This window comes from Dipodascopsis tothii (assembly GCF_038497935.1).
Source record: "Dipodascopsis tothii strain CBS 759.85 unplaced genomic scaffold V1510scaffold_5, whole genome shotgun sequence".
Lineage (NCBI taxonomy): Eukaryota > Fungi > Ascomycota > Lipomycetes > Lipomycetales > Lipomycetaceae > Neoaidaea > Neoaidaea tothii.
In genome coordinates this window covers 390,637-411,429 of record NW_027117989.1, presented here as the reverse complement: position 1 = coordinate 411,429, position 20,793 = coordinate 390,637, and the positions used below count along the sequence as shown (strand labels likewise).

Here is a 20,793-nt window from a genome sequence, read left to right as displayed (position 1 = left end):
GGCGGATCGCGGCCGGCGAGCGGATCGGGCGGACGGGCGGCGGATCGGGCGCGCGCGGGCGGCGGCGGATGGGCGCGGCGGCGCGTGCGGCGGATGGATTGCGGGCGCGACGGCGGGCGCGATGGCGGCGGCGGGCGGCGCGGTGCGACGCGGGCGCCACGCCGCACGGCGTGCGGCGCGGCGGCCGCGTCGCGTGTGCGACGCGAGCGCGCCGCACACCGTGCGGCGCGCGCTCTAGACCGCGCGCAACCGCGCCACAGCGCGCAATATATGCTATCAGATGGAGCTAGCGCCCGCGCGTCTGCAGGCGCGTCTTGGCTGCAGAAACGCCGCCCAAACCGTCTGCCAGCCGCTGCAGGCGCCTGCACGCCACGCCGCGCTACGCCGCGTTCGGCGCTGGCTCGATCTGATAATTCCGCACGCCGCCTGTCTGGGCCCAGGGCGAGACAGCCCCTCCCGGAAACAGCGGTCGCGCCCGTCTGATTGGGTTTCCCGGCGCATACGCGCACGCATGCCGCGGCCGCACTCGGCCAGAGCGCGCCCCGAAGGCCACAGAAGCACCCGTTCGAGTAGGCGCCGGCAGCGGCTGCCGCAAGGTCCAAAGGGGCAAGACAGACGATGCGCAGGCCTAGTCTCATCTCATCCTTTTGGACGAATTAAGTTCTCAACCTAAATCCCGGCACCGGTCCCCCCGACCCCCCGGCCGTCGGATCAGCCGGCGGGCGGCGGCGCGGCGCCGACGGGCGGCCGGCCGGGGTCTCAGTTGTTGGCAGCGTTGCCAGCTGGCGGCGCCGCGTCTAGCCGTTCGCGGTTCGCCGCGGACGCGTTCGCGTATGCGGACCCGAGGCGCATGCGGCCGGGCGCGCTGCCGCGTGAAGTCGCGCCACGGTGTCAGCGGCGAGCTAGCGCCGCGCCTAGGGCGGCGGGGGCCCGGGCCGGCGGCCGGGCGGCGCGGCCGGGCCCCGGGCGGCGCGGCGATCTGCGGAAGCGAGCTGGCGACGGCGGCGCCGCGCCGGCGCGCTGGCTCGGCCCAGGCGGCTCGACGCGGCCGCGGCGGGCCTGAGGGCGGCCTGAGGGCGGCCGCGAGCGGCCGGCGCCGGCGCCGGGCGGCAGCGCGTCGGCAGGTGCCGGCGCCGGCCCCCGCCGCCCCCGCTGGCGCAGGCGCACAGCCGCCAGCGCGGCCAGCGCGGCCAGCGCCGTCAGCGCAGGCCAGCCGGCCACGCCGGCCGCGCTGCTGGCACCCGCCCGCGCCTGCTGGCACGGCCGTCTCGGGTGCGCCGCCCGGCCGCCGCCCGCTGGCACCGTAGCCCGCGCCGAGCCAGCCCCAGCCGCCCGGCCGCCGCGCCACACAAGCTCGGCAGGGCGTGCGTTTCTCATTTAGAGAAGGGCCCCGGGCGCACGTCATGCGCGGCCCAAAATGTGCCCAGGGCGTGGCCGGTGACCCTAGGCCCCGGCGCCAGATCGCGACTATTAAAAGCTGCGCGCGGCCGCCGGGCTCCAGCACCCCCCGACTTGCTTGCCACCATGCCAAACACTGCCCGAGACGCCTCGCCCGACTCGACCGGGTCGGACTCGCTGCTGTCGTCGGCCGCGTCGGTCGCGACGACCACGTCGTCGACCGACGACGACGTCTACGATCTGATCTGCATCGGCTTCGGCCCGGCCGCGCTCGCGATCGCGCTCGCGATCGCCGACTCGGCGCCGGCCAACTTCCGGGCGCTGTTCCTGGAGAAGCAGGCCGCGTTCGCGTGGCACGCCGGCATGCTGCTGCCGGCGGCCAAGATGCAGATCGGGTTCATCAAGGACCTGGCGATGCTGCGCGACCCCACGTCGCGGTTCACGTTCGTCAACTACCTGCACGCCCACGGGCGGCTGATCGACTTTGCCAACATGGGCACGTTCTACCCCTACCGCGAGGAGTTTGAGGCGTACCTGCGGTGGTGCGCCGGCCAGGTCGACGACATGGTGGCGTACGGCGAGCAGGTCGTCGGCGTGGCCGCGCCCGAGCGCGGCGGCCACGTCGGCGAGTTCGAGGTCGAGTCGCGCGTCGGCGGCGCCGCGCGCGTGCGCCGCGGCCGCAACGTCGTGGTCTCGACCGGCGGCTCGCCGGCGGTCCCGGCCGTGTTCGCGCCGGCCGCGGACTCGCCGCGGCTGATGCACTCGTCGGCGTACATGCACGCCATCCACGCGCGGCTGCCGGAGCGGGACGCGGCGTACCGCGTGGCCGTGGTCGGCGCCGGCCAGAGCGCGGCCGAGATCTTTGCGGACCTGCACTCGCGGTTCCCGAACGCGCACACGGACCTGGTCATCCGCGACCGCGCGCTGCGGCCGTCGGACGACTCGCCGTTCGTCAACGAGATCTTCAACCCGGACGCCGTCGACCACGTCTACTACATGGACCCGGCCGCGCGCGCGGCGGCCATCGCGCGCGACCGCGCGACCAACTACAGCGTCGTGCGCATCGACTTGCTGGACAAGCTCTACTCCGACCTCTACCTGCAGAAGCTGCCGGGCCACGTGCGCCAGCACGCCATCCGCGCGCAGACCACGGTGGACGCCGTGGCCGTGGCCGACCGCGTGCACCTGCACCTGCGCGACACGCTGACGGGCGAGGTGGCGGACGAGGCCTACGACCTGGTGGTCGTGGCGACCGGCTACGACCGCAACCAGCACGAGCGGCTGCTGAAGCCGATGGCACACCTGCTGGCCGGCTCGGCGGCGGCCGTGTCGCGCGACTACCGCCTGCCGCTGCACCCGAAGGTGCCGGGCGGCGTCTGGCTGCAGGGCTGCTGCGAGGCGACCCACGGGCTGTCGGACTCGCTGCTGTCGACGCTGGCCATCCGGTCCCAGGACGTGCTGAACAGCATCCTGGCCGCGCGCTGATAACTCCGATACCCCCGTTAAGCCCGCGCGTGCATGCATGCCGCGCGGCTGCCGTGCGCGGGCGCGCATGCGCAGTAGTGGAGAGGAAGTACATAGTTAATAGGATAACGAGCTGTCAGGCCACTGGGGCGCTGGCTGGGGCCACTGGGGCGCTGGCTGGCTACTGGGACCACGGGCTGCGGCCACGGGCTGCGGGCTGCGGCCACTGGGGCGCTGGCTGCGGCCACTGCGGCCACTGGGGCCACGGGCTGCGGCCACTGCGGCCACGGGCCAGCGCCACTGGCGGCAGTGGTCACGGGGTCGTGGCCAGGGGGCCGTGGCCACTCGCGCGCCACTGGGCACTCGGGACGCCACTGGCCACCTAGACGCCGGCCGCGGCAGGCTACTGCGCGGGTGCGTCTGGCCGCTGCGGGCGCAGCCTGCGGCGCACACTGCCAGGGGCGTGACGCCGCGGCCTGCCCGCTGCAGCGCCTGTCCGCGGCTGCCGCGAGCGCGAGGCCGCCGGCACCGGACGGCCGTCCACTGGCCACCGCCAGCGCCGCCGCACGTGCCGCCGGCCGGCCGCTGGCTGGCCCCAACAAGCCCCGCACGCGGTGTCACGTGACACCGCGTCGCGCACGGCCTCGACTCAGTCAAGCTTGGCACGTCACGACGGCTTGTGCCGGCTCCAGCCGCGCAGTTGCTATTTCTGGCACATAGCCGCACGGCCAAGCGAGCCCAGACGAGGTGAGGTGGTCCGGCGCATCCGAAGCAAGGCCTGCGTGCCGGCGGCGCGGCATGCCGGCGGGCGCGCAGCGCCGCCTGGCGCAGGCCCAGCGCGGCGGCCGTCCGGCGCACTCCGCCGCCGGCGTCTGCTGCGCGCGTCCGCGGCTGCCGCGTCGCCCGCGCCGGCGGCAGCCCGTCTGCTCCGCTCACCGCCTCCCGGGTGCGTGCGGCCCCCGGCAGCCCCCGCGCCAAAGGTCGTCTTGCGCGGCCGCGGCCCAGCGGCAGTCACGCAGCTCGCGTGGCACAGACGACGCGCCACACGCGGGCGCGGGTGCCTGGCGGCCGCGGCGGCACGCAGCACGCATGACCCAGCCGCCCGGATCGCAGGGGCCAGCCGCCCGGCCCAACAAGTTGTTGGGCGTACGCTCGGCATGATGCACGGAGCGTCGGCATGACGCCGGCGCAGCGGCTGACGCGGCAGGCCCGCAAATAGGGGCCGTGAGTCAGAGCGGGGAGGCCGTGCGGTGCGGCGCGTGCGGCGCGTGCGGCGCATGCGGCTCGGGCGGCCCGGCTGCGGCGCAGCGTGGCGGTGGCGGTGGCGGTGCTGTGATCTGCGCCGCCGTCGCCGCCGTCGCCGCCGCCGCCGCGCCCGCCGCGCCCGCGCCGGCCCGCCCGGCCGCCCGCCGTCCGCCGCCCACGGCTCGGCCGGCCCACAGACCCCGCGCCAGGCCGGGTGTCAAGTGTGGCGCGTGCGTTAAGGTTTGGTCACAGCTTGAATTGTGATTTGGCCGCACGTCTGGGGCACGGGATCGACGAGACGAGCCGCCGGGTCTTTCTCCACACACACCGCTCGAACCGCAGCTAGGCCAAGGCCCATATAGTTACTGGCTTGCGGACGCAAACCCCATGGACAAGATGTCGCAAACCACACAGACGATGGCTACCAGCGCGGGCACCTCGCCCGTCGACCCGTTCTCGACCGCCAAGGTCTACTACGGCCCGGACAACGATGCCCGTGGCAAAAACACCAAGCTGTTCCGCACACGGACGCTCTCGGTACGTGGCGGCAGGGCGCGCTGACCGCAGATCGAGGCCGGCCGGCCCGGCGAAGCCGCGCTCGGACGGGGCGTGCTGCGGCGGCGGGCGTCGCAAGGTGAGTGGCGGCGCGGGCGCGCTGACGGCAGACGAAATGCCGCTGATGCCGCGCAAGTTCCTGGTCAACGTCGACCAGACGCTGGCCGCGCTGCTCGAGGCCGAAGGTGGGTGCCGCGGCGGGCGCGCTGACGCCAGACACGGACGGCAACATGCAGATCACGATCGAGGACGACGGGCCGAAGGTGCTCCAGCTGGGCACGGCCAACTCGAACGGCTACAAGAAGTTCGACATCCGCGGGACGTACATGCTGTCGAACCTGCTGCAGGAGCTCACGCTGGCGAAGGAGTACGGCCGGCGGTCGATCATCCTGGACGAGCAGCGGCTGAACGAGAACCCGGTCGACCGGCTGTCGCGGCTGATCCGGACGCAGTTCTGGGACGCGCTCACGCGGCGCATCGACGCCTCGCTGCTGGACGTGATCGCTGTGGACACCAAGGCGGTGGCCGGCAGCGTGTCGCGCATCTACGTGCCGCCGTCCGAGACGGAGCAGTACGAGTACTACGTGCGGGCGGCGGCGGCCAAGCCGCACCTGAACCTCGTGATCGAGTACCTGCCGGCCAAGGTCACGCCCGAGTGGGTCAAATCGGTCAACGACAAGCCGGGCCTGCTGGCGCTGGGCATGAACCGGTGCCGCGACCCGTACACGGGCGAGGAGACGCTGCAGGGCAAGCCCTTTGTCGTGCCCGGCGGCCGCTTCAACGAGATGTACGGCTGGGACTCGTACATGGAGTCGCTCGGCCTGCTCGTCGACGACCGGGTGGACCTGGCCCAGGGCATGGTCGAGAACTTCTGCTTCGAGATCCGCCACTACGGCAAGATCCTCAACGCCAACCGGTCGTACTACCTCTCGCGGTCGCAGCCGCCGTTCCTGACGGACATGGCCCTGCGCGTGTACGAGCGCATCCGGCACGCGCCCGGCAGCCACGCGTTCCTGCGCGAGGCCATCGTGGCCGCCGTCAAGGAGTACGCCGAGGTGTGGACGTCGGCGCCGCGGCTGGACGAGGCCACCGGGCTCTCGCGCTACCGCCCCGACGGCCTCGGCATCCCCCCGGAGACCGAGGCGTCGCACTTCGAGCACCTCCTGGCGCCGTACGCGGCCAAGTGGGGGCTCTCCATGGCCGAGTTCCAGCGCCAGTACAACGACGGCGACCTCAGCGAGCCCGAGCTCGACGAGTACTTCCTGCACGACCGGGCCGTCCGCGAGTCCGGCCACGACACGTCGTACCGGCTCGAGAAGCGCTGCGCCAACCTGGCGACGATCGACCTCAACAGCCTGCTGTACAAGTACGAGGTCGACATCGCCAAGACGATCCGCACGCACTTCAAGGACCGGCTCGTGCTCGACGACGGCTCGGTGCAGTCGTCGGCCGTGTGGGACCGCCGCGCCCTGCGCCGCCGCGCGGCCATCGACAAGTACCTCTGGAACGAGGCCGCGGGCATGTACTTTGACTACGACACCGTCCTGCGCGAGCAGTCCGACTACGAGTCGGCGACCACGTTCTGGGCCATGTGGGCCGGCGTGGCCTCGCCCGCGCAGGCGGCCAAGCTCATGACGCACGCGCTGCCCAAGCTCGAGGAGTTCGGCGGCCTGGCGTCCGGCACCGAGAAGTCCCGCGGCGAGATCGGCCTCGACCGGCCCAACCGCCAGTGGGACTACCCGTTTGGCTGGGCGCCGCAGCAGATCCTGGCCTGGGTCGGCATGATCCGCTACGGCTACGAGGCCGACGCCCAGCGCCTGGCCTACCGCTGGCTGTACATGATGACCAAGGCGTTTGTGGACTACAACGGCATCGTTGTCGAGAAGTACAACGTCACGCGCCCGATCGACCCGCACCGCGTTGAGGCCGAGTACGGCAACCAGGGCTCCGACTTCAAGGGCGTGGCCAAGGAAGGGTATGTGTGCGCAGGGATGGGCTGACGCCAGGTTCGGCTGGGTGAACGCGTCGTACAACTTTGGCCTGACGCTGCTCAACAGCCACGCGCGCCGCGCGCTCGGCGCCTGCACGCCGCCCAGCGTGTTCTACGCGAGCCAGCAGGCCTACTTGTGAGCCCTGGCGCTGGCGGCGCCTGGCCGGCCGCGCCGGGCGCCGCCCGGGCTCGGGCGACGGGCGCCGGACGCGGGGGCGCGCTGCCTTGCTGCAGCCGCGCCGCGTGCCTGGCCCAGACACGCTACCGACGCATCCACGACGACAGTGCTCGGCCGAGCAGCTTAGACACTCCAGCCCGCGGCCGCTTCAGAACATTGTGCCGACAGCAAGCGCAAAGCGAGCGCTCCCTCTCTCTGGCGGACCTCGTGGGGCTCTATATGAGCGTCGGCTTTGCGAAAGCACTTAAAAGTTATTAGTTGTTGGCGCAGTTTTGTGGTGTATATCTATTTGCTGGCGCGAGATCTGACCGAATCATTTCCTACATATTTACTTTGTTTAATCAATTCACGTTCGATTCGATGCGATGATGCTACGGGACGTTCCAGACGGTTCCATGTAGATTACATTCTATGATACAGGCGGCGCGTGGGCGCCGCGGGGCGGTGGCGACGGGGGCGATGAGGCGAGAGGGACGGGAGGCGCCGCGAAGGCGCGCCGCGCGCGGTGCGGCTCGATGGGGGTCCGACGGGTCGTGCGGGTTGCGTGCGGGTCGCCATGCGGGTCGCCATGCGGGTCGCCGTGCAGGTCACCATGCGGGTCACCATGCGGGTCGTGCGGCGCGGCGGCCCGCCGCACACCGCGCGGCGCTACCCGCTACTCCCCCCGGTCCAAATGCTCCAGCGCCAGCTGCGAAATCGCATACGCCCGGTCGTCGTCGCCCAGCATCTGCTCCAGCTCCGCGTACTCCACCCACGCCTCCGGCGAGTTCGGAAAGATCTCCAGGTACTTCTCGTACAGCTTCCGGCAGCGGTCAAACTCCTTCAGCTTGAGCTCAAGCTGGATGTAGGCCTTGAACAGCCGCGGCTTTGGGCACATGCCAATGGCCATGCCCAGCTGCTTGCGCGCCACGGCCAGGTTGCCCTGGCGGATCTCAAACTGCGCGTACAGGTACCACAGCTTGGCAAACGTGAACTGCTTGTGCGGCACCAGCTTGAGGCACTCCTGGTACACCTGGCGAGCGCGGCCGACGTCGCTCGTCGTCAGCTCCTCCCACACAGCGTAGCGGATCCACAGGAAGATGTACCGGCGCCAATGGCGCTTCTCGGTCGTCGGCGGCACGTTCGCAATCGCGCGCTCGTACACGTCGCGGATCTCATCGACGTCGGTCGACGAGTCCTCGGCCAGCGCCGCGTACGAAAACCACGCGTCGTAGTTGGCCGGCTCGTCGCGCACGGCGTCCTCGTACTGCGCGCGGCGCTTCTTGTACACGACGTCCTCGATGCCCTCGCGGTCGCCGTGCTGCTTCTCGAACTTGCTGTACTCGCGGTACAGCCAGGCCGACCGGCTCCGGGCCAGCGTGTCCAGGCCCCACCGGTACAGCGCGCGCGCGCGCTCCCACTCCTTCTGGCGGGCCTCCCAGCGCGCCCAGCTGCCAATGATCTTCTCGTCCACGAACTCGGGCCCGGCCGCCTGCAGCGTGTCGGTCGCGAGCGAGTAGACCTCGCGCACGTTCTCGGGCGTGCCGTACTCCTCCTCGAAGCGCGCCCACTTGATCCAGTGCTCCGCGCCCGAGTGCACGACCGTCAGCCGCTCGAAGATCTTGCGGGCCCGGTCGTACTCGCCGTACCGCTTCTCCATGTTGATGTAGCTCAGCCACGCCGGCGCCTCGGGCTCCCACGACATCCACCGCTCAAAGACCTGGCGCGTGCCGGGCACGTTCGCCAGCGTCTCCTCGGTGGCCACGTACTTGTACCAGAGCTTGTCGATCCGCGGCAGAAACGTCACCGCGCGGTCAAACAGGTTCCGCGCGTGGTTGATGTTGCGGTTCTTGAGCTCGGCCTCGATGTACCGCAGCCACAGCGGCACGTGGGTCGGGTCGACCTCGAGCGCGCGCTCGAAGATCGACCGCGCGCGGTTGAACTCCTTCTGCTCGAGCTCCCATTGCGCGTACCGGATCCATTGGTTGATGTTGAGCCGGTTGCGGCGCAGCGCGTCCTCGTACTCCTTGCGCTTGCGGCCCTGGAACTCCTTGAGCTGCCCGTTAGCCGCGTCCACGCCGGCTGCGTACCTCCTCCAGATCCGCCAGGCGCTGCTTGGGGACCTGCAGCGACGGCTCGCGCCGCTCGAATGCCTCGCGCAGGATCTGCTCCGCCGACACCTGCAGCGGCGCGGCGGCCTTGTTTTTGACGCGGGGGGGTCCGCGGTCCGTCATTGTGATGCGATCGCCGGGTGGTCTGATGCGGGTGCGCTGCGCTCGCCCGTCTGCGGTCGGTTGCGTGTGCTGCGTGGCCGGTGAAGAGAAAAAACTGCGGCGGCGTCAGGTGATGCAGAACACGTGAGCGGTTGCGGGCTTGCGGCTCCACGCGTCGCGCCGCGCGCCGCTTATGCCGACGCTGGGTCTACTCCGATACGGCCCACGGCGGTTGCTGACCGCACCCATCGAACCACAGGTACGTGCCGCCGCCGGGCCCGGCCCGGCCGGGCGCCGCCCGGCTGCGTCGGCCGCCGTCGGCCGCGCCTGCTGCCACTATCGTGGCTCCGCCGGACGCGCTGACCGCAGGCAACATGACTTCCAACGACCGCATGCCCAACCCCGACATGAGCACCGGCAGCACGCCCGCCGACACCGGCGACCTGGCCTCGGCCTACCAGCAGATCATGAAGGCCGAGAACGCGGCCACGGTAGGTGGCGGCCGCGCTCCGCTGACGCAGGCCCTCGAGTCCATGCTGGACGACATCCACTCGAAGCTGGACGGCATCCTGTCGGACGAGACATACCAGGCGGCGGAGGCTGCGCTCAAGTCGTTCGAGCAGCAGCAGCAGAAGTAGTGTGCATGATAGAGGGAATGAAGAGTGCCGACAGCCGAGCACCGCGACGCGAGCCGCACGGCGTGCGGCTGCCTCCTGACCGCCGCACGCCGTGCGGCTCACGTCCGCCGGGCCGCCTCCCGACCGCCGCACGCAGTGCGGCTCACGCCCGCCGGATCCCCCGGCCTCACGCCCGCCGGATCCCCCGGCCCGCCCACGTCATCGGGCGTCGGCTCCCTGTTTCCGCGGCTTATCGGCCGCCCGCCTGTCCGCGCCTGCCGCCAGCTGTAGGCCTCCAGCGCCCGCGCGCCGGCCGGGGACGATAGCTTATCGACGCGCGTCCGTAGATCATGACGCCAAGGCCCAGTTCTCCCCGACAGATTTCTTCCTCAGACCAACACACCCCAATGGCGACCCTCATTGTGGGCGGAGGCATCATCGGGCTGTCGACGGCGTACTACCTGTCCGAAACGCAGGACGTGGTCGTCGTCGACACGGCGCCGGAGCTGTTCCGGTGCGCGTCCGGCCGGTCCGGCGGCTACATGAGCCGCCTGTGGTACGGCCCGGAGGTCGCTCCGCTCGGCAAGCTCTCGTTCCGGCTGCATGCCGAGGCCGCGGCGGCCCACGACGGCGCCGCGGCCTGGGGCTACCGGCGGACGACGGCGTGGTCGATCAAGAGCGCCGGCCGGCGGCCGGAGACCGAGTACGCCGAGGAGCGGCTGCCGAAGGACGGCGCCATGCCGCCGTGGGTGTTCGGCGACCCCGCCGAGAGCTACGTGCTCGACGGCGAGGACGACTGCGCCCAGGTGTAAGTGTGTGGCCGGCCGCGCTGACGACAGCAATCCGCGGCTGCTGTGCGAGCACCTCTACCGAACGTGCGTGGCCCGGGGCGTGCGCATCATCCACCCGTGCGTGGTCGAGTCCGTGGCCGGCACCAAGGCTGTGCGGTCGGCCACGCTGCGCCATCTGGTCACCGGCGCCGCCGAGACGGTCTCGATCGGCGCCGTTGTCTTTGCGACCGGCGCGTGGACCGCGGACGCATTCAAGCGGGCCCTGCCGGCCGCTTCGTACACACCCCCGGTCTCGGCGCTGGCGGGCTTTGCGCTCGTGTTGTCGTCGCCGCGGGTCCCGTACGTCGGCACGGACGCGCCAGTCGACCCCGACGCCCACCCGTCTACAGACGTGGCGTACTACCTGGACGCGCCCGCGCCGTCGGCCGAGCCCCAGGCGTCCGCAATTGACGTCACCCAGGCGCTGTTTGTGCGGCCGGCGGCCGGCGAGTCGTGGTCGCCCGAGATCTTTCTGCGGGCCAACGGCGAGATTTTCTACGCCGGCCTCAACGAGGCCAGCTACGAGCCGCCGGTGATTGCCCGGCCGGCCCCGGCGTACACCAAGGACCCGCTGGCGTCGTCGCGGCAGTCGGCGACGTTTGCGTCCGCGCTGGCGGCCATGACCGAAGCGGCCATTATCGCGCCGGGCCGCAACAAGTTCGACGCCGTGCTCGAGTCGGCGCGCAACCTGCTGGGGCCGGACGTTTCCGTGCTGCGCCGGTCTGTGTGCGTGCGCCCGGTCACGCCATCGGGCGATCCTATCATTGGCCTTGTGCCGCCGGAACGCGCGGCCGGCCTGGCCAACGTGTACGTGTGCGCCGGCCACGGCCCGTGGGGCATCTCGCTGTCGCTGGGCACCGGCCGCGTCATGGCCGACATTGTGACCGGCCAGCCCGTGTCGGCGGACGTGTCGGCGCTGGCTCCGTAGGTAGCAATGGACGCTCTGCGGCGGCACCTACGCGTGCGCCGCACGACGTGCGGCGCGCCGCGCATCAAAATAAAAATTGCAGCACCTGCGATTCCAGCGTGGTCTCCCACCGCAGTACTGAGCAGGCCCACTGAAGTTTAACTGGTGTTGATCGGACGGGGAACTGTGCTTTCTTCAGGGTGTGGCCGCAACTGAGAGCTGCGGTCGTTGTGGCGCCGTTGCATACAGTCATTGCTTAGATGCCCGTACACTGGATGGAGTCGCCGCGAGGCCTGCTGCGCCTCTCGCAAGACTACGTAGGCGGTGGGCCTCCGGCAGCAAGCCCTACAGCGAGCCTCCGACAGCAAACCCTTGCAGCGAGCCTCTGGCGGTAAACCTCCAGCAGCATCTGCGTCGAGGGCGCGCCGTGTGGCCGTCTTCGATGCAAAAAATTGCAACACCTACGATTCCAGCGTGGTCTCCCACCGCAGTACTAAGTAGGCCTACTGAAGGTTAACGGGTGTTGATCGGACGGGGAACTGTGCTTTCTTCAGAGTATGGTCGCAACTGACAGCTGAGTCAGTGCGAACTACTTGACGCCACGCGTACATGCCGCGACCGCAAAGTGTCCAAAAATAATTGCAACACCTACGATTCCAGCGTGGTCTCCCACCGCAGTACTAAGTAGGCCCACTGAAGTTTAACCGGTGTTGATCAGACGGGGAACTGTGTTTTCTTCAGGGTATGGCCGCAACTGATAGTGCACGCGGCTCTACCGCTTTGATCAGGAGACAGTCGCTCTCTACACGTCGTCCACCACGACCGTGGCGTCCTGCCCGCAGGGTAGCCACCCTCGACGGAGTCGCCGCCGGAGGCTCGTCGCACCGCCGCTGGCAAGCCTCCGGCGGCGACTCCGTCGAGGGCGGCTGCCCGAGGCGCCGCCGGAGGCCAGCCAACGCCCAAGGTCGTCCTGCGACTGCGAAGGCTCTTCAGGCGTGGCCCATGGCAGACAACGTAGGACATAGCGTAGTAGCTGCGGGTGGCCACCAACGAATAAACGCAGGCGCTGTGCAGCCGCACGGCGTGCGGCGCGTCGCAAAAAAATTGCAGCACTCACGATTCCAGCGTGGTCTCCCACCGCAGTACTAAGTGAGCCCACTGAAGTTTAACCGGTGTTGATCGGACGGGGAACTGTGCTTTCTTCAGGGTGTGGCCGCAACTGACAGAGACAGCTGTTCGCACGACTGGTCCAGCACTACGCTTTCAGGGGTAGTTGGTGATAATTTCCACTTTGGGCGGTGAAAAATTGACGCACCACCGGCAAGATGTCGACGTCGTTCCAGATCCACAAGCGGATCCCGGACTCCAAGATCTACGTGACCCAGGGCACGCTGGTGGACGCTGCCGGCGTCAAGCGGCCGCAGAACAAACGGCCGCGCGCCATCGTCAGCGGGCACCATTTTAACCGGCGGGTGAGTACGCAGCGGCCCTGGCGAGCTCGACCGTCGAGGCAGCGCCGAATCGGCCGGCCAGGCTCCGGCACTGCCCCGTGCGCTGTTCGGCGCCGTCTCGCGTCCCCCTGCGCCCAATTGTACACGCTGACCGCCAGATCGAGATCATCGTGCCTGCCCAAGCCGTCCAGGCGACGCAGGCCGTCGTCGACCGCGTCTTTGCCGACGCGTGCTTCTACCATGGCACGCTCCCTCTCAGCTTCTTCCTCGAAGGCGAGTTCTTCAACACGCACGTCAAGACCGGGTCGTGCCTGGTGCTGTCGCTGAGCAAAATCGACCAGGACGACGTCTTCTGCATCTACAACGGCATCCTGCGACTTTCGCTGACCCGCGAGACGTACGAAAAGGCCGGCATCGTCGGCCGCGTGTCCAAGTTCAACAAGCTGCGATACAGTAAGTGGGTGCGGGGCGCGCTGACGTAGTCATCGAGCTCGATCTGCGCGACGCGGGCATGTTTGCCGGCCACAAGCTCTTTGACCGGCTGCTGACGGCTGCACGCGAGTCGCCGCTGGCGCGGCCGGTCGCGTGCGTTGCCAACGTCGGCGGCGCCAGCGAGTGCATGGCGGCGGCGACCCGCCACGAGCTGCGGTCACAGACGGCGACGTTCGGTCCCGTTGCCGTGCCGCCGTTTCCACGGCCAGCAGCCGAGTTCGCCCACACGGCCGCCGTCACGCCGCCGACGTACCAAGAGCTGTCCCCGGCGGAGCTGGCGCAGTACTACAAGAGCGCGCACGCCGAAGAACTGCTGCACCTGCTCGAATGGACGGCGCTGGTGGCGGTCGAAAGTCCGCTGGTGGTCGCAGACGCGGCGCCGTCGGTCACGGCCACGTACGCCGTCTTCGAGAGCGGCCGGCCGGCCGAGACGGTCGCCCGGATCGTCGTCGACGGTCTCGTGACGAGCGCGCAGGCGCTCGCCGTCTTCGACGCGCTCTCGCTGGCGTCGGCCGCCGACAGCTGGACGGCGCTGACGGTCTACGGCTTTGATGACGCGCCCGTCAGCTGGCACGCCGCCGAGCACTCGTTCCTGCTGAGCGGCGACAACAACTACACGGTGGTGGTGCCGCCGTCGGCCGACCGGGCCTACATCGCGTTCGAGCTCGTGTGCAACCAGGACACGCACTCGTAGCTGTACCATAGACATCGCATTTTCCGTGACTACACAAAATGAACCACCTAGGGCGACGCCGGTGCGTACCGGGGCGACTCGGGCTCGTCGTTCCACACGCCAGGCGTCTGTGCGGTCGCGCCCGGAGTCTTGGGGTCGTAGCCGGCCGGCGTGGCCGCGTCGTCCCAGCGGCCGGGGGTCGGCGCGCTGTAGCCAAAGGGCGTGGCCGCCGGGGCGCCCATGGGGCCGGGGGTGAGCGCGCCAGGCGTGGCCGCGGCCGCGTACGGCGTGTAGGCCGGGGAGGTGGCGCCGGGGGTGCGCCAGGGGGTGGTGCCGCCGTCGAGGCCGGGCGTCGGGGCCGAGTCCGGGTGCGGCGTCTGTGCGTTGGCGTTCCAGGCCGGGGTCTTGCCGCCGCCGTAGGCCGGCGTGCGGCCGCCGTTGGCGTTCCAGGCGGGCGTGCGGCCGCCCGAGTTCCAGGCGGGCGTGCGGCTGCCGCTGTTGGCGCTCCAGGCGGGCGTGCGGCCGCCCTGGTTCCAGGCCGGAGTCCGGCCGCCGTCCGCACCGCCCCAGGCGGGCGTGCGCGACGACGACGCGGCCCAGGCCGGGGTCCGGCCGCCGTCCGCGGCGCCGGCGCCGCCCGCCCAGGCCGGGGTCCGGCCCGAGGCCGACTGGTTCCACGACGGGGTCTGGCCGCCGCCGCCGGTCCAGTGGGGCGTGGCCGCCGCCGCGTTGTACTGGGGCATCGGCGCGATCTTGCCGGCGAGCATGCGCTGGGGCGTGATGAACTCCTGGTAGCTCATAAGCCGGCCGGTGCCGTTCTCCTTGAAGCCGAGCTTGGTCTTGTCGATCGACACGATCTTGCTCTTCGAGTGCAGCTCGACCCGGGCGACCGTGTCGGTGGCGTCCTTGACGATGCCGATGAGGCCCTTGTACGGGCCCTGGCGGATCGACACGCTCTGGCCGATGGTGCGGTCGCGGCCGCCCTGGCGCGGGACGACGCTGGGGCCGCGCGGGCCCGGCGGCTGCATGGCGCTCAGCTTGGACAGGTCGGGGCCGTTGCTGCCCGAGACGCGGCCGCCCTTGGCCGCAATCGCGAGCACGTCCTTGGTCTTGGTCACAATCACGCCGGCGTTCTCGTTGAGCGCCTGGCGGTTGTGCAGGAACACGACCGAGCGGTAGATGTGCAGGATGACGCCCTGGCGGCGCTCGCCGTCGGTCTCGCGCACGGTGTCGCCGACGCGGATCTCGGCGCCGCTCTGGTCGGTCGCGAACGAGAACTTGTTGTCGACCTTCATGCTGATGGCCGACGGCAGGATCGTGAACGCGTTGCCGTTGAGGTCGAGCACGCGGAACGCGTCGCGCTCGACCTTGAAGATGCACGCCACGTTGTTGGCGCTGAGCTGGACGAGGTCGTGGATCTGGTACTGGCCGAGCACGGTGCGGCCGCCGATGTCGGACGCGATCTTGAGGTCCTTGGAGAACACGTTGAGCTCCTCCATCGAGAGGTCGCCGATGATGGTCACGACGTCGCCCACGATGCGCACGACCATGCCGGTCTCGTCCTTGAACTTGCCGCCGATGACGCGGACGTGGTCGCCCTGGTTGAACTTCTTGCGGAGCGACCGCGAGGGGATCTCCATGATCTCGTCCTTGAGGCCCTCGTTGGCCACGCGGAAGCTGACGATCTCGCGGTCGATCGAGGTCACGATGCCGGAGATGCCCATCTGCTCGCCCTCGTGGACCTCGACGTGGTCGCCGGGCTGGAAGGTCGCGTGCGACGAGGCCTGCTTGAGGTTCTGCGCCAGCAGCTGCAGGTCGATGCCCTCGTCGTCGTTGGCCGACGAGAACTTGGTGACCTCCTCGAGCGTCGGGTCCACGTTCTCGGTGATCAGGTGGGCGAGCTTGAAGTCCTTGATCAGGTACCCGTCGATGTACTCGTCACCCTGGAAGACGTAGTTGTTGTCGCGGGCCGTGCGCTGCAGCCAGCTCTTGGGGTCGCTCATCTTGGCCTCCATCGGCGCGAAGAGCCGGGCCGGCGGCCGGCTCTGGAGCTTGAACGCGCGCTTGCGCTTGGCCGCGGCCGCGCCGGCGAACTGCGTGTCCTGGTTGCGGTTGTAGTCTATCCGCGGCACGACCTTCAGCCGGGCCTCGAGCCCGTTCTCGGCCAGGTCCTCGACGACGGCCAGGTCGCCCTGGTACTTGCCGCGCTTGATGCGCACGTAGGCGCCCGGCACGAGCTCCATGTCGGACGACTTGTTCACCCGCAGCAGGTCCGTGTACTCGGTCACGGGCACCATGATCATCTGCCGCGCGTAGACGTTGACGATGCCGCGCAGCGCGTTCTCCACCGCGTCCAGCTTGCGCGCCTCGACGTAGATGTAGCCCGCGAAGTTGTCGCGCTGGAACGCCGACAGGATCTGCAGCGCCTGGCTCGTGTTCTGCAGGCTCGCCTTCTTGCGCCAGATCGTGCGCACGATCTGCTTCTCCTTGCCGGGCTTGCAGCGCACGCCCCAGATGTTGGGGTCCTTCACGGACGGGAACAGCAGCCGCTGCGGCACCACCGTCATGTCGCCGCGGAACTTGGCCGTCGCCGACCGGCCGTACTTCTCACGGTACTCGGACGCCAGCCGCTCGGCGTCCGCCTCGGCGATCGCCGCGCGCTGCCGGTCGACCTCGCGGTGCAGCCGGTCGTCGCCGCGCCCGTCGTCGCCCTCGCCGAGCTCCTCCTGGATGAACCCATCTGCCGTCAGCGCGCCCGCGCCGCCACCTACCCTCGCGTCCGAGCTCGTCCTCGTCCTCCTCAAAGTCCTCTTCGTCCTCGTCGACCTCGGCCTCGACGTCGAGGAACTGGTTGCGCTGCCGTATCCGCTTGCGCCGGTGCACGTTGCCGTCGTCCTCGTCCTCGTCCTCGTCCTCCTCCTCGTCATCGTCCCCATCATCGTCCCCGTCATCGTACCCGTCCCCGCCCGCGGGCTCGCGGTCCTCGTTCTGCTCGTCCGCGGCGGCCCCGACCTGCTGCGCGGCCTCCTCCTCGTCCGAATCAAAGATGTTTGCTAGCGACGACATCGTGCTGGTTGCGCTTTGCGCTCTGCCTGTCCACCTGCCGCCCTGTGCGCGCTCAAACTGTGCCGACCGTGCCTGGCGTCTGCACTCCCGGATGCTCCTCGTCTGATGGCTTGTGCAAACGCGGATGGGTGCTCACAGAGGCCGTAGTCGTCGAGATCACGATCCAAAAAAAATGCGGCGCAAATATACGGCCCTTACCCTGGCGGTTAGGTCGCACCCGCGATCTTGTACTTAGCCGGCAGACGACTACGCCGCACCAGGCCGCGACCCAGAGGTCGACCACGGAGGCGCGCCAGCGGCAGCTGCGCGGCGGCGGAACGGCCCAAGGCGCGGCGGCCTAGCGGCCACGTCCGGGTGGACAGCCTCGCGGCGGGGACCACGCCGAGGCAGATCGCATTTGCGCTGGCAGCGAGCCGCACGCCGTGCGGCGCCACGCAAAAAATTGCAACACTCACGATTCCAGCGTGGTCTCCCACCGCAGTACTAAGTGAGCCCACTGAAGGTTAACGACTGTTGATCGGACGGGGAACTGTGCTTTCTTCAGGGTATGGCCGCAACTGTCAGGACACGCGCTTGTAGCACTATGAAGCCTGTCCACGGGCCTCCCGCGGTGGGATCGTAGCCAGGAGATCGTAAGAGTTACAAGCCTACGGGCACGCTCCAACGCAGAGGCTGTCTGCGAGCACACGGTAGGCACAAGGCCGGCACACGGCCGGCACACGGCACGCCCGGCACACGGCGCGCGCGAGAAGCACGTGGGTGGTGACGGGCCTTCAGTTACGAGCCGGAAGCTGTTCTCCGGGCCAGATCGCGGAAGCTCGGCGCTTGACAGCCGCACGGAGCGCGGCGCGTCACAAAAACAAAAATTGCAGCACCTGCGATTCCAGCGTGGTCTCCCACCGCAGTACTAAGCAGGCCCACTGAAGTTTAACTGGTGTTGATCGGACGGGGAACTGTGCTTTCTTCAGGGTATGGCCGCAACTGTCAGAACTGGCGACTGCAGAGTCATCTCTACACAGCCTGCCAGGGCAGCCCCCCTCTACGTAGTCTCCGCCAGAGCCGCACCCTCCCCGAGAGCACCTCTCGCCCGTCCACGGCAGTGCCTACGAGCGTCGGCGCGACGCCGTCTTGGCAGCCGCTGCGGAAGCGAGCCGCACGGCGTGCGGCTGAGTAGGGGTAAAAGTCCATTGATATCCCACTGCGCCTGCGCAGGTCAATTGTCCGGCTGGTCGCGCTGCAGCTGGCGGATCTTGGCGTCGGCACGCCGGCGGTCGTCGACGACCTTCTCGATGCCGCGCTTGAGCAGGCCGAGCTCCACGGCGGCCGCAGCCGCATTGAAAATGGTGCTGCAGCTCGAGCCCGTGTCCGCCGCCAGCGACTCGTCCAGAGTGCGCGGGTGGGCGGCCGCGTCGCCGTTCGCGGCCGCGTCCTTGGTCGCGTAGTCCTCCTCGAGGATCTCATGCAGGCGCCAGACAACGTGGTCGCGCAGGTTCGGGATGAAGTACCGGCGGGCCATCTGCAGCAGCGCGTTGAGCACGTCGGCGTCCCAGTCCGGCGAGATCTGCTGGGTGTAGAACCAGCGCACGAGGCACTGCAGGATCTTGACGCGCTCGGGGATGAAGAGTGTGCGGTTGCGGAGCTCCGGGACCATCACGGACGCCTGCGAGGCGGTACGCTCGTGGCCGCTGACCGCAAAGCCCTGGGTCAGGTCGACCGAGTACGACCGGGCCGAGCTCTGGCCGGTGCTGGCGACCGACAGGCCGCGCGGGTGGTCGCGCGCGAACGGCCTCGGCGGGCGCTCGGCCAGCGGCGACGTCGGCGCAGCGGTGCGGCCGCGCGCGGCCAGGCCGTGGCTGTAGCTCGCGTCCGGCGGCGCCTGCAGGTCGTGCGACAGCTTCTGGTTCTGGGCGCGCACGTACTGGTGGACGTTGCCGTTGAGCAGGGCCCGGAAGTAGTCGCCCCAGCGGGCCAGCAGCACGCGCGAGACCACGCCGATGCGCTGGTTCGACAGCACAAAGCCGTGGTCGTTCGGCAGCGCGCCCGCGCGGTGGCGGTCGGCCAGGCCGACGAGGTCCATGTCGGCGATGCCGGCCATGAAGTCCAGGCCGATCTCGGTCTGGCGCGGGGCGATGAAGCGGAACGGCGCGTCGGTCTCGGGCGGGTCGTCGTCGTCGTCGTCGTCGTCGTCGTCGCTGGCGTCCAGCGCGTCCGCGTCGCTGACGCTGCTCGCGCTCCGCAGGCTGCCCTCCATCTTCTGGTACAGGCTGCGGGGCGTGCGCGCGACGGTCGAGTAGTAGGACGGGAACGGCGGGATGCCGTAGCCCTCCAGCTCGATCTCGAGGATGTGCGTGAAGTTGGCCACGCGGTTGCTGTAGTCGGCCGAGATGTCGCGGGTGGCCGAGCCCAGCAGCAGGTACCGCGGGTACATGATGCTGCCCGTCGTCGGCGGCACGTCGCTCTGCACGCGCGGCAGGTGCAGGAAGCCCGAGGACCACGAGGCCGAGGGCATGGAGAACTCGAGCTTCTGCCAGATGTCGCGCGACATGTCGTACCGGTACAGGCTGTACTCCTGCTTGCGCGAGCCCAGGAAGATGCCCGAGACGATCATGTTGTTGTGCAGGATGCCGCCGGACGGGAAGCGCAGGCCCGGCGGCGGGTCGGACGGGTGCCGGCAGGCGTCCTCGGGCGACGAGTGGTTGTCGGTCGAGTTCTTGGCGCTGAAGGCGTTGAACGGGTTGGCCGCGCGGATCTGGCCGACGAGGTCGAACTCGGTCGAGTCGGGGTCGGCGTTGTTGGGCGTGATGAACACGGTGCGCGACAGGGTCTCGTCGCCCGTGGCCACGGTCTCGGTCGTGATGTTCCGGCGGTTCTCGTCCAGCGCAACGCGCGAGCCGATGTGCTCCTTCTCGAGCACGTACGAGCGCTTGCTGCCCGAGCCGTACAGCCGCAGCGAGATCAGGAAGATGCGCACGTCCGTGAAGTAGAAGTTGGTGTACATGTACATGGACCCGAACTGCGTCTTGCGCGGCAGCGTCGAGCGCCCGTAGTACGCGTCGTCGTCGAACGTCGTGAGCACGATCGACCGGTAGCTGCCGCAGCCCTTGATCTGGATCTCCTCGTCCGAGATCGGCTGGGACGGGTCCTCGTTGTCGAGCGTCGGCAGGATGTCTGTCCAGCGCTCGTCGACGAGGTTGAAGATGCCGTAGTCGATCACGTACTTGTTGTCGTCGTCCTGGCCGCCGACGACGACGAGCGTGCGCCCGCTGACGCCGGAGCAGTGCGCGTACCGGCGCTTGACCCACCGGCGGTGCTCGGGCCGGCCGCCCGTGTGCCGCGGGAGGCAGAACCACTCGCGCGACGGCAGATGGTACCGCCAGAGGTCGTTGGACGTGACCGAAGTCTCCGACAGCCGCTTCCGCTTGTTGGTCGTGTACTGCGGGACCATGCCGCCGAAGACGTACAGGTTGTCGTTCCAGTAGTCGATCGTGTGGAAGTACCGCGGCCCCGGCGTCGTGCGGTGCCGGCCCACGAAGAACGAGCCGTCCTCGTCGATCTCGCTGTCGTCGTCGGCGGCGGCCTTGGCCGCGTCGCTCAGCTCGGCGCCGATCGCCGACACCCCCGGCTCGGCGCCCTCGGGCGCGGACGCCGGCCGCCCGCCCCGCATCATCTGCCGCGGCTCGGTCTTGGGCATCACCTGGCACGACCACGTGTGCTTGGTCAGATCGAGGATGTAGA

At 69.5% G+C, this 20,793-nt stretch overlaps 7 protein-coding genes across 7 annotated transcripts; 4 read left to right on the top strand and 3 right to left on the bottom strand.

Moving 5' to 3' along the window:
• The first annotated feature begins 1,509 nt into the window (after positions 1 to 1,509).
• Positions 1,510 to 3,057, top strand: V1510DRAFT_390492 (L-ornithine N5-oxygenase sida). The gene has a single exon (XM_066931756.1). The coding sequence runs from the start codon at positions 1,525 to 1,527 to the stop codon at positions 2,881 to 2,883; it is 1,359 nt and encodes a 452-aa protein (XP_066790797.1). The 5' UTR covers positions 1,510 to 1,524; the 3' UTR covers positions 2,884 to 3,057.
• A 1,197-nt stretch (positions 3,058 to 4,254) lies between these two features.
• Positions 4,255 to 7,196, top strand: V1510DRAFT_390490 (trehalase-domain-containing protein). Its single transcript, XM_066931755.1, has 5 exons — positions 4,255 to 4,644; positions 4,675 to 4,741; positions 4,773 to 4,847; positions 4,879 to 6,637; positions 6,669 to 7,196. Exons 1-5 carry the CDS (start codon positions 4,495 to 4,497, stop codon positions 6,790 to 6,792), a joined length of 2,175 nt encoding a protein of 724 aa, XP_066790796.1. The 5' UTR covers positions 4,255 to 4,494; the 3' UTR covers positions 6,793 to 7,196.
• Positions 7,126 to 9,301, bottom strand: V1510DRAFT_447383 (uncharacterized protein). The gene is made up of 2 exons (XM_066935750.1): positions 8,900 to 9,301; positions 7,126 to 8,865 (listed from the first exon to the last, which is right to left on the bottom strand). Exons 1-2 carry the CDS (start codon positions 9,041 to 9,043, stop codon positions 7,486 to 7,488), a joined length of 1,524 nt encoding a protein of 507 aa, XP_066790795.1. The 5' UTR covers positions 9,044 to 9,301; the 3' UTR covers positions 7,126 to 7,485.
• Positions 9,302 to 10,046: 745 nt separating this feature from the next.
• V1510DRAFT_401528 (FAD dependent oxidoreductase) lies at positions 10,047 to 11,397 on the top strand (the record flags this gene model as incomplete). Its single annotated transcript, XM_066932035.1, has 2 exons — positions 10,047 to 10,447; positions 10,479 to 11,397. The coding sequence occupies 2 exons, from the start codon at positions 10,047 to 10,049 to the stop codon at positions 11,395 to 11,397; spliced, it is 1,320 nt and encodes a 439-aa protein (XP_066790794.1).
• A 1,304-nt stretch (positions 11,398 to 12,701) lies between these two features.
• On the top strand, positions 12,702 to 14,013 carry V1510DRAFT_428672 (ribonuclease P 40kDa subunit-domain-containing protein; the record flags this gene model as incomplete). The annotated part of the gene is made up of 3 exons (XM_066935281.1): positions 12,702 to 12,848; positions 12,986 to 13,280; positions 13,310 to 14,013. The coding sequence occupies 3 exons, from the start codon at positions 12,702 to 12,704 to the stop codon at positions 14,011 to 14,013; spliced, it is 1,146 nt and encodes a 381-aa protein (XP_066790793.1).
• On the bottom strand, positions 14,011 to 17,256 carry V1510DRAFT_390485 (uncharacterized protein). Its single transcript, XM_066931754.1, has 2 exons — positions 16,764 to 17,256; positions 14,011 to 16,732 (listed from the first exon to the last, which is right to left on the bottom strand). The coding sequence occupies exons 1-2, from the start codon at positions 17,056 to 17,058 to the stop codon at positions 14,061 to 14,063; spliced, it is 2,967 nt and encodes a 988-aa protein (XP_066790792.1). The 5' UTR covers positions 17,059 to 17,256; the 3' UTR covers positions 14,011 to 14,060.
• A 1,015-nt stretch (positions 17,257 to 18,271) lies between these two features.
• V1510DRAFT_361080 (uncharacterized protein) lies at positions 18,272 to 20,056 on the bottom strand (the record flags this gene model as incomplete). Its single annotated transcript, XM_066931047.1, has 3 exons — positions 18,272 to 18,733; positions 18,986 to 19,210; positions 19,343 to 20,056. 3 exons carry the CDS (start codon positions 20,054 to 20,056, stop codon positions 18,272 to 18,274), a joined length of 1,401 nt encoding a protein of 466 aa, XP_066790791.1.
• Positions 20,057 to 20,793: the final 737 nt, after the last annotated feature.